The sequence below is a fragment of the Pezoporus flaviventris genome, unplaced genomic scaffold (genome assembly GCF_033815535.1).
Source record: "Pezoporus flaviventris isolate CSIRO_AGI_PZ_B2104156 unplaced genomic scaffold, CSIRO_AGI_Pfla_v1 ptg000036l, whole genome shotgun sequence".
Lineage (NCBI taxonomy): Eukaryota > Metazoa > Chordata > Aves > Psittaciformes > Psittacidae > Pezoporus > Pezoporus flaviventris.
This window is the reverse complement of record NW_026892584.1, coordinates 19,347,508-19,363,519: the sequence shown is the minus strand read 5'-3', so window position 1 is coordinate 19,363,519 and position 16,012 is coordinate 19,347,508. Positions and strand designations below refer to the sequence as shown.

General features: G+C 35.4%; 1 protein-coding gene across 1 annotated transcript in view; it reads right to left on the bottom strand.

Annotated features, from left to right (window-relative positions):
* Nucleotides 1-1,778: 1,778 nt before the first annotated feature.
* The window catches only part of AQR (aquarius intron-binding spliceosomal factor), a 49,403-nt gene continuing 35,169 nt past the window's right edge, over nucleotides 1,779-16,012 (bottom strand). The window contains exons 28-35 of the mRNA XM_061463427.1: nucleotides 15,569-15,640; nucleotides 11,989-12,176; nucleotides 10,259-10,430; nucleotides 7,857-8,027; nucleotides 7,057-7,142; nucleotides 6,103-6,277; nucleotides 4,862-4,975; nucleotides 1,779-2,832 (exon numbers count right to left, since the gene is read on the bottom strand). Coding sequence (XP_061319411.1) covers nucleotides 2,584-2,832; nucleotides 4,862-4,975; nucleotides 6,103-6,277; nucleotides 7,057-7,142; nucleotides 7,857-8,027; nucleotides 10,259-10,430; nucleotides 11,989-12,176; nucleotides 15,569-15,640 — 1,227 coding nt within the window. The 3' untranslated portion in view covers nucleotides 1,779-2,583. The remainder of the gene's footprint in view (nucleotides 2,833-4,861; nucleotides 4,976-6,102; nucleotides 6,278-7,056; nucleotides 7,143-7,856; nucleotides 8,028-10,258; nucleotides 10,431-11,988; nucleotides 12,177-15,568; nucleotides 15,641-16,012) is intronic.

The window sequence follows — 16,012 nt, the reverse complement described above, 5'->3', positions numbered from 1 at the left end:
CAGGCAGCCTTCTCTTCTCCAGGCTGAACAGCCCCAGCTTTCTCAGCCTATCTTCATACAGGAGGTACTCCAGTCCCCTGATCATCCTCGTGGCCCTTCTCTGGACTTGTTCCAACAGTTCCATGTCCTTTTTATGTTGAGGACACCAGAACTGCACACAATACTCCAGGTGAAGTCTCAACTGTTATCCAACAACACTGTATATCAAAATTACAGTTTTAGACTGCTGCACTTCCCCCACTTACTCTTTCTTGTGAGAAAATGTAAACAAAACACAAAAACTATTTTGGTAGAAAAGACAAAGTTAATCTTTGTTCAAAGACAAAACTCATCATGATGATTTTGGTTATCATCAAAATTCACTGCCAAAAATTACAGCTGAAAAGCTTTGAGGGAAAAAGCCCCAAACCACCAAACAGGAAACTTACAGCCACTGCTACAAGAACATGATTTTCGAGACTTTAGAAGATGTATTCTCCTAATGCTACCATGTCCCTGAAAAAAAGCAAAGTTCAGCATACATAGGATAATGAACCACTTGCTCAGCTCAAGCTGCCTCAACAATACCTTCATCTCTTCTACAGGTGGTGCTTGGTCCCTCAGAAAACTGTATATTAAGGCTGCTCAAGCTTTTGCAGTTGTTTGCAGTTCAATTGTCTCTTCCTGCACCTTAGCCAAAACCAACCTTCATTACAACTCCTCTCACCATTTTAGGGCAACACTGAAGTCTGGGATGACTCTATACTTGGCTGTTGTTATACAAGGACTGAGCCAGAAATGACCATGTACACCAGAGACCTGCACAAGGGAACAATCACCACACAGGCAGGCGTGTTCACAGTTAATTGCAAACTGTACATGACTCAAAAAGGTCTTTGCATCTCCTTTTGGCTTTGGGTACTTTTGTCCTAATTACTGGTAGAATCTCTGTTAGTTACATTATCCATTTTATAAAGGGAGTTTGAGAATACTTTTCCAATTCCTAAAATAATACAGCACAATAAATGATTGTCAGACCCAAATACTTACAGAAAATAAGCTGGAAAACAAAGATGAAAACCCACAGATGAGTTAGATCCTTGTGGCTCGAAGGCCCTGTATTATTTGAACCTGCATGAACAGGTGAATGCTACTGCATGAAACTTAACACCCAGGTGTTCAACACTATAATATTTGCTCTCCCAAGGTGATTTGGTAATAAATAGTACACCCCCCTTCCAATCAAAACAACCAATGAAAGAACACACATTCTATTCATAAGTTTTCTTGCTTGGGAAAACTTCATTTCAGCAAATGAAAACTGTAAGAGAACACCGTGTAGCTACAGCAAATATTAGGATTTGTTACTCCTGAGCTCCCCTCTAACTGAGGGGTAGAATGATTTCAGTATATGACAGATCTGTTTCAAGGAGCCTGGCTTACATTTCACTTTATACTATTTCTTTTTTCCTCATTATACTATAAAAATACAAAGAAAAATAACTTCAGTGCTATCAATAAAAGCTTATAAAGTCAATTTAATTATTCTCTAGTCAATTTATCGAGGAAGTCCTTCTGGTAGCTTCACAACTGCAGCACACCACCATTTTCCCTTTGCCAGCAGTAAGGGAAAGGGAAGGCTACTGCTTTGAAAATCCACTTGGAAATCCAAAAGTCTCTTTGAACCATTGAATAATTTGCCAAGATTCTTAATGAACCTGGGGAAAAAACTCTCTCTGATTACTTTATGAAAGAAGTACACTCAGAAGTCGCCCTAGAAAAACCACTCCACCATGATGTCATTAATATCAATATTGTATATTTTGCAAATCCTGCAGTTAGGGAATTACTTTGATTTTTCTTCCTCTTTGGCTTTATCCTGGGCAATTACTGTGCCCTGTTACAGCAAGAGAAATTTATTTCAATACACTAATTTAAAAAGCAGTGCTATTGAAAAGCTGAATCCTTACTTCATCTATGAATTACAAACAGCATCAGAAGTCAACAGTGAGAAATTGCTATAAGTACCTGAGCCTTATGAAATTTTGAGAATCTGCTGAGGTCACAATTCAATAAAACTTCTGAACATTTTAAAGTCCCATTGTAATTCACACGTCTCATAGACATACTATTAAATATTTTACTGAACTTGAGCCTATGCCTAAAATACCACCTCAGTGTATATCAGCACAGCTCTGTACATGGAATTCTCCATTACAGAATATTAAGGAAACTATAGAGTGTCTGACTAGTATTGAATATACTTAAACCAGTGAGATTTAATGGACAACTCAGTGACTGAATTAAAGGTCAAATATTCAAAACTGGTATAAAAAGCATCTTTACTGAATAGCTTATGAAAAGAAAATTGGAAATTGTGTATCATTTGAGGCCATCAAACAAATTACATTACTGATATTGATAGGAACTCAGTAGAACTTTTGCCAAATATTTTGCTTGTCCATAACGTGAAAAATATACCAAACAGGTCACACTACACAAGCAGACATTTTAAAAAGTCAGTGTAAAATTAGCAATTTTATTCCTAAATGTCTTTTCCCTTATCTGTTTACCAAAACATGTAGAGGACAAACATCATGTGAATCACTTTTCAGTCTCATTCTCGGGTTCACTGTCTCCACTATCACTGTCTCTTCCAGGGTGTTCTGGCATTGTTCGATGTTCATCCACTTCATCCACTTTCAATTCTCCTTCCTTTATCATTTCTTCTCCTGCTTTATTTTCTTCTGCTGCTGCATCTTCTTGCATATCTTGCACTTCATCTTCTATCTCAGACTCCTGAGTTTGAGTAGTTTCTGGTTCTTCAACCATGGCAGGTGGGGGCAGTAAACGCTAGATGATTAAAAAAATAAAGGATTTTCAGTTCTTAGAAATGCATCTATTTTGGCATATATTCCTTTTTTAGCTTGAACTGTTCACCTTGTAGTTAGGATTTTGCATTAGATAACAACTGAACAACAAAGACAATCTAGAATCCTTAATCACCTGTAGGCACTTAATTCCTATATGAAAACAAAAAAACCCCAGAACAGTCTTATTAGACATATATTTTTTGCCTGAAAGAGGATGTTAAAAACTCAGAACTTGCAATTAAAGGCTATCAAACACAGTATCCCAAACAGCCAGACAAGTAATAGGGTTATGGTAAATCCCTACTTGGAGCAACAATCACATTCCTACCGTAATCTCATCTATTACTAACTCCTAGATATGTTTAACTTGCTTTTTGAGGCCATTAATAAGCCTGTTTTCAACAAATCATTCCAGTAATTTCCCATTGAAACATCTTATAGGATGCTATATGAACATTATCTGTACTTAGAGTTGCACCGACAGCTGTAAATGTGGAACAACACAAGTTCCAGTAACACTTTAAGCAATGCTTAGGTATTTTTTCACATAGTACATCCATAAATTCGAAGTCTTTTGCCTGCAAACAAAAATTAGTTGGCAAAATATTATAAGCAGCAATGGTAGCTGTATTACAGATTTTGGAAAAAAAGTAATACCAAGCATACAGTTAGCTGAAGAGTATGGATGACAGCTATACAATTCCAGGCTGTACAGAAACCCTCATACTTCTTGCAGCCTTACATTATTTAATGACAGGATGGGTATTTCCTTGGAATACTATGAAGCATTTTAATGAAGCGAAAGCTCAATAAACCTCCTATGGATGACTGTTCAGTTTTGTTTTCCTTAAAGGCAACTTAGCTTCACATGACAAATTGAGTGTTTAATTACAGTGATGTCTTATCTTCAATTAGATGACACTAATATTACAAATTTCTGACAAGCACAGGCAAATCTTTGAAGCAATTATGACTACCAGCAGAGATATGAAAAGCATTTTTATAGACTCTGAAGTTACCATACTGTTTTTTATAATCCATCTGTTCACAGAAAAAGCGTATTTCAAAACCAAAGATCCTTTATGATCCTGATATAAACTCAAGACTTCTTCAGTGATTCAGTTAGATGTATGTTGTGCTTTGTGCCTACTACTCTTAAGTCCAGTGTCAAAGAAAAGGAAAAATACCATGTTGTACTATATAGGCTAAAAGAAATTTAATACCTGCATTTTCTTTTCCTATTTTTTTTTTTTGTTCACTTTTTTGGCTTTGCCTGCAAGGAGAATGTGATTCATTGCCGCAGTAGGAAAGCTGCAGTTTTGTAACCGATTTTAGCTAGCAATAGACAAAATAAGAAATCTAAAAAGAATAACTGGTATTAGCACAGGATTGGGTCCATATTTGATTAAGGTATCAAGCAAACCCATCTTTTAGTAAAATTTAGAGACTACCATCTGCTTTTCACGACCTTGTCTGTTTTGACAGGGCTATTAATTTGCATCTGAATGTGACCAACTGCATAGTCCGCTGAGGCTTCATCACATAAAATCTGCATGGTTGAAAGATCTCCAACTATATTAGATAAACTGACTCCAGGCAAATCTTGTCATAGGGCTGGGTTTCTAACAGAACAGTGTGAGCTTTCATACTTTAAAAATATACAATTACAAGAAGATGAGATTTTAGTAGTGTCACTCCTCTTTCCCTATCCCCTTTTCTTTACAGCAGACATAATTAGAGCACTTCCCCAAAATAGTCAGTATCCTGTCTACCTGGCAAAGGCTTTTTCTGGGTAGCAAAATGCTTCAAATCTGGCTGAAGCTATGCCTCTCAGAAGAGAAAAAAAAAATAAATGCAAGATTCACTGGGTAAGAACTGCAGAGAAAAAGAAATTTAATATCTGAAAGTTTGATACTGGGGAACAGACTCAAACCTCAACAGCATCTGTCACTTACGAGAAATCAATTTTATTTTAAATGCACACCTTCCATGAGTTAAAAGGTCCTTACCTGTTGATAGTGGTGTGTACTTTGTATCATGTGCATATACATATTGTACACAAAGTTAGCCATCTGTGGCATGTTCTTAATAACATGTACTTGGTGAGATGGCCCTTCTCCATTCTAAGAAGGGAAAAAAAAGTAGACAACAAAGCAAAACAACCATTACTCAAAAGTTATTTAACTATGTTAGAAAACATAAACCCCCTAAAATTAAAAAATACTTTTTAAAGAAAAAAAAACAAACAAACCTGAACTCTTTGGAAAGACACTAAGTGTCTTACTCTTTAGATTAATAATTGATTAATCATGATACTGCAGCCCAAGGGCTGGGGAAGGCTGGGTTTTGATTCTTACTCCATAATTCATTTTGGACTTGAGTCATTTAGCATGTTAAAGGCCAAATAGCTGACAATCAGATTAGGACTTGGCCTACTTGTCCACCACAGTCCAGCTCCTTCTGGATCACCCTCACTTACTATGCATACTTCATTCTTTGTTGCACAGTGGACCTCAAAGTTTCAAGTGAAGGGCTCCTTCCCAGACTTGTCAATAACACTTAAGACCAGGGAAAGATCTGTAATTGAATTTGAATTTTATATAGGCACTCCTTAAAGCTCCATAAAGCAAAGCAGATTTTCTTCTGCTTCCTCATTTAGCATCCTACTCTGCTTAGATGCTTAACAAAACCTTTTCCTTCAAGATCTAATGCAGTATTACAAATAATATTTTTATATTTATGAACCTAGCTCAGCAACAAAACTGTTTTGCAATTCTGGGCCAATAAAAATAAATTAACTGGTTATCCTGAATTACTCAAACAGAATTTTACCTCTTTCAATGAGAAATTATTAGCTTTGTGGTCTTTTTGAGAAGTAAGATTATTTTGTAACAAGACCAAAATTATGTAACACACTAAAAACCTACTTCTCAGAAGAGAAAAACATTGAATCACTTAACATAGGCAGAATTTAGGAAAAAGTAGGCACAGTTATATTGATAACTACATTTTGTGGAAAAATCAACTAAAACCAGCCTGTGTGTACTATGACAGCAGCTAACTCTAGGGACATAATTATCAAAGAGGCACTGGTTTAGCAAAGAACTAGACGATCTTAAGGTCCTTTCCAACCATAACTGTTCTGTGATTCTGTGAAAGAAGGCAGTTCCACCTCTTATAGCCCACTTAAAAGTGGGCAAACACATGCACTGCCATTACAGACCACAAAATTCAGAGCAGCTGTTCCTACCTTTCTTGCTGTTGGAAAACATTCCGTGGGAATGATATGGAGGTGAAGCGGTCGAGCTGTGAGTTGGCTGAAAGCTGGAGTTAGCTCGAAACAGTTCTGAAACAGTGATACCCTTGCAAAGATATAAAGCCCAAGCCTAGCTCTTGACATGGCAACGACTAATCGTCGGACATCCCTTCAGAAAACAAACAAACCCAATTATGTTCTTTTTTACTGATGACATAGTTGCAATAAAAATAACTAGAAGTATACAGAAGCCTTAAATAAAGGAAATATAAAATAATCTGCTAAAATACTACTCTGTCTTTAGTATTTTTCCTTACATTCTGTTTCAATAACTTCCAAATCCTAGAAACATTATATAGATCTCTGTGTTTGTATGTATGTATATCAGTTTAACACACTGGTAAAAGGAAAGGTTGATATAAAATAATAATAATTTAAAAAATCACCGTTTACTACTTCCCTAGACTTTACAGGTTAACACTGACAAATCACAATAGCATTTCTGTATCTCTGAATGAGTAAACATGAGTCTGATAACTCATCTAACTACTTAGATGATCTGTGTGACTGCAGTGATCAAAATCTTCTGATACAAAAACAAATTAAAAGCTCACTTACAGGAAAGCATCCATGAGAAAATTTAAGCCTGCATTTGTTCAACAAGTATTACGTTCCTATCGTTCTACAAGGGTGAAACCAAGTTCAGCCTATCAGCAGTAATATAATTATAGTATAACAGCCATTACTAAAGGATAAAGTGGTTGTGAAGAGGGTACCAGACAGTTATAAAAAGAAGTACGTCTGAACTTCATTCATTACGTAGTATTAAACTGCATTTCTACTACATATGCAAATAACTGAACATTCTTATGTAATGTATTATAAACAATCTTTCTGATACAGAAAACACGCGGTTTAATGACATTACAAGAGTATCTTGTCACATACCTAAGGTGGCCTACAGCTTTGGTACGCACTAGTGAAAGGAGAATATAATCATTTTGTTGACCTTGGAATCTGTCCACAGTTGTTACCTAGAGAATCAAAAATCAAGAAAAAAACCTCCATAGCTTAAATCTTGCCATTTCAATTAAAATGTGACACCAAAATTTTAATATCAACTTTGGACTGATGGGAAGAGAAAAGAAAATGGTTTAACTCTTTAGCTAGCTGCTAACCAAAAATCATCAGCCTGTTCCTTTTGGGAAATGCTGGGAGCAGCTTTTGTCTGACTGTATACTGTTTCTTTTACATTTTTATTCAACACAGATAGATAACAGTGGAATGCTAATATCAAAAGACTGTGGAAAGCCATCAGTTTTATAGAGTTTAAACCTTCATATTAGCACCAGATTTTTACAACTATACTTTTTGTTTCATCAGATTTGTCATCCATCATATGTTTTATCAAAGCATTTCTACTCTGGGTGGATCTTGTTAAAAGCTGTGGGTTTGGGGATTTGTGGGTTTTGAGAACAAAATAAATGACAAAAGAGTTATTCTGTCTCTGGTGGTCTATACCTTTTCCAACTTCATGGACTTCACTTTGTATGAAAAATTACAAACAGGCAGAAACAAGGGCACTACTTTACAAAATTCCATAGAATGTAAGTTAATAAATGTGTAGTTACCAGGGAATACTTGCACAGAAATCTGTGCATCTCACAGATTAGCCTGCTGTATAATATGACAATGTAAAACCAAACAAACCAGAATCACTGCAATGACCAATATATTTTCAAAGTCACCTTATTTGGCCGTCCAATCAGTGGATTATTTCCACACCGCTGATTAATGACATCACGGATCAGATGTTTCTGTCCATTGTATGTTGTCAGGATGCTTATCCTGTCTGCAGGATAACCAAGCAGGCACATATACATGAAGAGTGCCACAATGTACTCAGCTTCACCAAGATTCTTAAAGAAAAAAGAAAGGATTACTCAATCTGTAAAGTTGGAAAGAGTAATACCTATGACATTATCAGAAAAATCTCAGAGCTAAAATGTCTCTAGATCTGATGTTTCAAAATGGCTTTTATTAAGTGAGCAAAGAAAGGATTAAAGAACCTCAAATAGGTTTAATAACTTAATTCTGATTCCTTTTGAGACAACTGCTGAAAATATCTACATCAATATTATTGTTAGTCATTGATTGACACTTTCCAGTATTTACCCAGAAGCTCCCAGTTATTTCAACAAGTTTAAATTCTAAGTGTTTAATAATTGTTAAAGATAATAGTAATTGTTTAAAAATTAAATCATTAAATATTTACACATTAAAAATTAAATATGTACTTATTTATGTACTTATAGCCTTATATACAAAAGGAACTACCAACTTAACTGCATTACACAACTCAATCAACAGGAGTATTTGGTTTTTTCCTTCTTAAAAAGTCACATGCCAAAGTCCCACATTACGTAAAACTGTGAAATTATTATTTGTTAAAAAGTATTAGAAGATGGTAATGTGCAGATACCTGCATTGAAATACAAGGGTTTAAAAAACACTTAGCACCAATACAACATCATTTCAAGTAATCCTGAAAATAGCTGCAATGACTCACTCTCGAGTAAGCTGAAAGTAAGAACTAGTTGAACTAGAATAACTAAACTCCTTTTGACTATTAATTAGGAGACAGACATCTGGATTATCAAACCTGATTATTTCTACTGCAGGCCAAGCCTATTCAATTTCAAATGACCAGTTGTTATTTCACATTTTGTATACCACAATTTTTTCTGTGCCATTACTGATAATGAACAATGTCTTTCCCAAAGCATCACTCTACTGCCTATTTGAAACAGGACAAAACTTCCGGACTAAAGTTATTCACAGCCTGTTTAAATCCGTTTTCTGTCAACAAAAATTATCTTTCGTGTTAAAAAGTTGCTCTCAATTACTGACATTTACTCCTGCTCTATTTATACTGGGAATCTTATCCCTACTTGGCGTATGTTTGACTAGGCTATTTTTTCTTATTAAGTGGGCTCTGCATTAGTTGGAAAATGCAGTTGCCAGGCATATCAAACACCTGTGGGTGTAAAACTATTCTATAAATTTTAATCCTCCAAGTCTAGAAAGAAATGCCCAAATTCATAAATAAATAATACATGGCTGCAATCTTACCTCATGGAAAACAATGCAATGCCACCAACATACTCTACTAGTATCTCTCAATCCTCAAGACCACAAAAACAACCCAAAGTCCCTCTCCCCTGCAAAAACCTCCCAAAACCCTATAGGAAACATGAGAAGAGCCTGCTCATGAAATCGCTGCTGTAATGATAAAGGTGTCAGTGTTCTTCCATGAGCGTTCCCAGTCTTCTTTGGCCCAGGAGTGGTCTAAACCAGTGCTCAGACTCTCAATTATCAGAATCTCATTTTTAAGGCAGTAACTCCAGCTATTCCTGTTCCACAGGACAACTTTTTAACACTTGTACATTACAGTGTTAAAAACAAATATAGCATAAAAACAAAATAAAAAGAAACTCTTCCCTCCAAACAACTGTGCCCTCAACCTAGAAGTAAGATAAAGTGGATTATGGCTCACCACTGTTTTCTTCACTAACAGCACATTAGTTTGTATAACAAAAAAGTGGGAGGAACCCAAGCAAAACATACAGATACATATCTTGAAAAAAATACATAAACATAACTCAATGATTTTAACAGGGGAAAAAAATGACCATGAGTATTATCATCTTAAAGCACATTGTTTGCTTTTCACAATTTTAAGCAAAATTTAAGGTGTTAATTCCATGTTAATTTCAATCTTTGATCCTTCATGTACAGGGGAAATGCTACCACGCTATCATGGCGGTACAGCTGAATCACAGCAGTATTTAACTTGCTATAGGCCAAAAACAATGTTTTGTAACGAATTATACACCAAATCTCATTCCTCCTAAAACACTGAGAAAACACAGATCTCAAGCAAAGTCAATCACTTTGAGCAAAAAGCAAAACATATAATTTTCAACACTGAAAACTCATTAAAAGGAGAAAAAGAATCATGCACACACATGACTCAATTATCTGAGAACATGAATTAAAACATCCATTTACTGTATTTTGATTGTCTTCATGGCAGATGTAACATGTGATATCTAGGTTAAATGAAGTATATATGTAGCATTTCTCTTACTTGATAGAAATAAGGATTGGGTTCAGACTCTCCCACACCATTGAAATCTTCCACATTTATAAGCTGGAAGTCGTACAAAAACCCAGCATTGGCTGTTCTGAACTCTGGCAGAAGCTGCACATGAGGCAGGTTACCCAGGTTCTTGTAACGCCAGTTGTAAAGGTTACATAAACTGTTCAAAAACACACAGAGACAAACCCTCAATTCAACTCATTCAACACAATTCAAATGCACACACCTCATTACTTTCAACATTAATGTTTCTGCAGGTTTTCAACTGAAAAAATAATTTTGCTGGACAGCTATACGTATATAAATGAAAGCACTTGTACAAGCTATCCAACAATATTAAGTTTTTAAACTCTGTTTGGTTATGTCTCACAGAAAGCTTTAGATTTTACTTCAGTGCAGCACACGCAGCCTTGAGACTCTTCTACTTGATCAGACTTACGCTGAAGGGTACATATTGTGCAAAGAAATCTAGTAGGAATTTCCATGGGTAACAAAACTTAAGGAATATTAATGCTTCTTCACAAGAAAAAAGGAGTAGGAGAAAAAGGATTTTCAGCATTATCTGCTGTAAAGTTTCTTACTGCAAAAAAGAAATGAATTTTCTTATTTTGTATACTGCCATATATTAACATGGGACATGAAGGGAAGCTACTGATATCTACCCACTTCTGAATCACCTCTGGTATTTATAGAGACAGTAATATAAACAAAATGCCTCATTCACAAACATACAACAAAATCCAGACCAGGTAAAGTAGCAGTTAGTTCATGGGAAGCTACCTATGACAAAGCATAGGAAGGTATGGAAAAAATCCTAGATGATGAAATGGTTTATGAAGTGATAGAATTCTGCTCTAAGAAATTTGCAGAGATGTTGCAAAATAGCAGATGGCAAAATAAACTTAATTTATCACCATACTCAGCTATAATTTGCATTTTTAAAATCAGACTGAACTGTTTTTCATGACTAGAAAATAATATTCTACCCCCCCAACAATTCCTACATGAAAAAAAAATAAGTTCTTGTTCATTTTATGAAAATAAAAAAAAGAAAAATCAGGATTTAAAACTAAACTTAGAGTAGCAAGATTTTATATGGAGTAATTTTCTCTTTGGTTTTATTTTACCTTCTTACTACAACCCCGCAAATATGCAATTTACACAATAAATAAAACATCTACATTACCACAGTAAAGTGACAAATGCATGGATAAAAAAAGTTATCGTACTACAGAGATGCTGTATCTCTTTAAATATATAAAAAAGGCTTAACACTCTTGGGTGGACAACATGACTGTCTTCAATAAAAGCTGAAGCTCTGCTGAAATAGTACAAGAAAAGAACTCTTTTGCAGAATTTAAGGGAAATATTATGTATACAACTCTAAGTAAATAATGTATTTATTTGGCCTTAAATATATTTAATATATTAGTTAAGAAAAGGAAGCTTCTAAAAAAGTTTCAGCTGTAAAGAAAAAACCAACAAAATTTGACTACTAAAATTCCTTTAAATATGATTTTCATTAAAGTACTCATAAAATAGCAGAGTACTATTATATTATCAAAAAAGGAAAATAAATCTGATTGTATTTCAGCAAAGCAGTTTTGCAAACTCCTGTCCTAACAATAAAATAAAGTTTCCAAAAGTATATGTGTACTTTTTCTCTTTTTATCTTTGTATTTTCTTATAGGATAGGCATGACATTTTGTATGTCTCACCTTGCTCTTGCTCTTCCCTGAGCATCCAAATCAACAGTTGGCACTCCAACACGAACAAATCGTGTAAAAAGAGACTGCTCCATGTTGGAGTATTTTTGAAATGCCATGTTCTTAATGACTGGTGGCAGCTGATGATGGTCTCCAATCATAATCCACCGCTTCAAACGACTGAATCCATCCTGGGGGTTCTAGAATTAAACAATTACAGAATTGTAACTGTTACACTGTAACTGAGGTACTCAATTACAACACATTAGCAGTCAAACTGGCTTAGTCTGAGCACTAAATTTCAACATTTGTTCTTAAGCTACACTGAGCTGCAGTCATTTTAAAGACTATTACAGCTTCTTTCTAATCTACTACCAGAAAAAGAAGCAGTGCTTTACATAAACTCCTGTTTGTTATAAAGCAACAGGTAAGTTTATCTACTAAAATAGTAGAGAAATATCAGTATGCCATATTGCATTGTTTTAAAAGTCAAAGTTAACATGTCAGAACACAAAAGGAGGGGAAAAAAGCACGAATACATAGAAGTTATAGTAAAAAAAATCTGATTTCTACACAGTAGTGTTACCCTACAATAGTCCTTTTATTTTTTTTTTTTATTCCAAGATAGCAAATACGAACTACCTGCAGCATCTGAAACAGTTTTAGTGCTCATGTACCTGAGGTACAAACTGAGCCAACCTTTCAAGTGTCTCTGTAGTTTATGCGTTTCCCCTGTTTAGCTCTGGAATTCTCACATGGCCTCTTCCATGACCAGAACGAGCCTCTAATTAAATCCCCACCCTGGCCCTTGGACTGAATGCTCTTCAGTATGTTTGGTATATCTCTTTCCAGGTCCTCATCATCCTTTGTCTACCTAAATTACATACTGACAGAACTCAGCAATGACTGCTGAGCCCATGAGTTCTCTTTCACGATTTCAGAACTCATGGAAGAACATTGTAACATAGGGACAAAAGGGGAACAGATGTGTAGAACTGGAATTCTGAAATTTTCACCTGCAAGTTTTACAATTCAGAGCCATGTTTGTTATACACTTCTGTGATATTTCCCTTTCTCCATAGGAGCACTACTCAAGACAAAGACTAAAGTTCCTTTCCTTGCCATCCTGAAGTGTAAAAGAAATGAAGACCTCTCTGATAAGAGAGTAAAGAATGAAAACTGAATTCTGGACTGTCCAGCTCACCACGCCAAAAGATGCCTTACTAAGAAAGTGGATGGAAATTATTTTCAATGGCAAGGGAAAAGATTTTATTTTATCCCCTCCCAAAAGGCTACTGCTTTTGAGAAGACCAATTAGTCTATATAATTATTCTTCTCTGATCAGCCATTTCAATCACAAAGAGCTCTGCAAAGAACTCTGTTTTTAAAAATTTCTTATTCTGAATTGTAAGTGCAAGAAATCAAGTACTACTCTGTAAGCCTAGCTCTTCAGGTTTTGTTAAAAAAGAAAACAAAACAATCCTCAATTTTCAAGGTCTATTTTGACAGCTATTGTAAATAAGGTCACAGAATAACACACAGAATATGACCCTATGATGAAACAGTCAGCTTATGTATTGCTCATGTACACTTACTTCCCCTCACCAGCCTGATGCACCTGGTTATTCAATGTTCACTCAACCATTTAAAAAACACTCTAAGATGCTTATTTACTATGTCTAATAATTTCATAATCAATGAAAACCACTGTAAAAACCATACAGAATTTCATCATTACATAGCACTGCAGTACAATGTTGTGTCACAATTTGTGAGAAGCCTCACTCCAGTGGTTTGCTCTCCAGACACCCAAATGAGATGGGCAAGTATGTGTTCCTGTTCAGAGTTCAGGCAGTATTTGGGGTTTATAGGGTGAATTAGTTGCCTGCCTGCTCAGAATTATCAAAAGTCATCAGTCTTTAAACACATCAAGGTGTAAAGTACTACATTTTTATCCCTAAAATCTAAAAACCTATGGAGTTAAAACAGCAACTGAGAACAGGAGTTGGGCTTTAAAAGCAACTTAGACATGCAAATTTTTTTGTGTGCTACGCACATAGTTATTTTCCTGCAACTGTGTTCTAATATCCACTGGAACAGAGCAAAATGAAAAATTATGAGATACAATTACAAATATATCCAGTATTTCATGGAATTTCTATCATGCCTTTTTCAATACACATTTTCTTTTAGAATGAAAATCAAAAAGCTTGGATGTGGTTTTCTTAGAAGACTTTATTTATTGCTTTTCAATGAAAGTATCTGCTCCAGGCAAAGCTTCTGAAACGAAACTTAATTTTACAATATGAGAATATTAATTTGAGAATATGAAATGCAGACTGCATATTTTTCAGAAAGCCACTAGAGTAAGAATCAAATCAACAGTAGACTGTCTTTAGTTTTACTGACTTTCCACACGTCAAACTGATTCACAGGTACAGTTTGCCCAGAGCTCCTGAGGGAGGCCATACTTCCAGAGGTGAAATTTTATCTTACAATGACTGCAGATTACAGAGATAGCAGAGCGACAGATGAGCAAGAAGCACATTTTACTTACTTATTAAATCCCCTAGCTCTTAAAAGAGGAGTTGCTAGAAGCAACCACACACAATCCTTACTGGAGGCAAAAAAAAAAAATGTCAAGAAAGTCCAAGCATCTTGAGCTTAGAATGATCAGCACAAACGTTTTTAAGGAAAGGTACTCAACTTCAGAAGTAGCAGTGTTGGCCATCTATTACAAAAATCCCTTACGTAACAGAGCTATTGCTACCTGGCTTCTTAAAGACTATGCTATAAATATCCCCTGTTCCATGTTAGCTCCAGTTCCCTTCCTTCCTTCCCTGCATTAGCAGTACCTTTCCAGCTGCAAGACTTTCATTCAACTGTATCATATCTGCATTCCTTTATCTACTAATTGCTTGCTTTCCAAACACAGTACAAGCTGCAGCTTATTCCGGGCTAAATATTTACCAATTGATCAGATAAAAGGTATAATTATTGGGAAAAAGAAGAACCAATAATCATTTGTTTTCTTTCTGTGGAGTTGTAATGTCAATTAGAAGGTCTCCTCTCTAGCTGGCCCCAGTTTTCCTTGAAGTTGTCTGTGCTTGGTATCTCTCTCTCTTAATCCTGACTGAAACTGACCAAACGCCACAAACAGACAGATGACACAGAGCAATTATGTAAACCTTACGCTTTTGGGTAACAAAACCCATACTTAATAGCCCTTATTTAAAATTTAACAATTTTTACAATCAGAAATAATCACTATTAAATGACAAAGAATATAACAAAGCCAGGACTACTTTACATAAAGTATCTTCACTTTTTTATTTTCAAAACAAAAGCCTGCTAATCCTACTATTTAGTCAATAAAACCAATATATCTAGAACTATTAGCTTACTCCATATCATCAAAACCCAAGGATAAACAACTTTGTAGAGCAAAGTGAAAGTTCTTGCTGTCCACTCACATGGCAAGTATCAGTCCTAGGTTACTTTCTGCACAAGGTATTTTCCTTTAAATATTCTGTATTGTTCACAGACTTTCATTTAACATTTTTTGTAATATATTTTATGATTCAGGTCTAACCTGCAGCAGGAGAGGTATAAAGGTTTCTATCTCCAGAATCTGAGCAGACTCTTCCATTAAGATGTTGTCATACTGAGGGGAAAAACGAAACAAAGAGATACGTCCATCAGGCAAGTAATACAAATTTATAGTTATTCAGCCTGGAAAAAAGAAGACATCAACTAGTTATTTGATTTTTGACAGGTGGAACAGTTACAGCAGGATTTTACCTCATAGGCAAAATATCAGTATTACCAAAACTAAATGTCAGAGAGTGAAATCCTACCACATCAATAGCAGATCTATCTGTACCAACCAACCAGGGCTTACATTCAGAAGGAATCCATGACTGAATCACGACATGCTTCCCACATCACACAACCCATCCAGAAAAGCTTTCTGCAGTAGATCAAACTATGCTGGTACCCTTGCACTGAAGCAGAAAAAGAGTGCTTTTGTGATCCA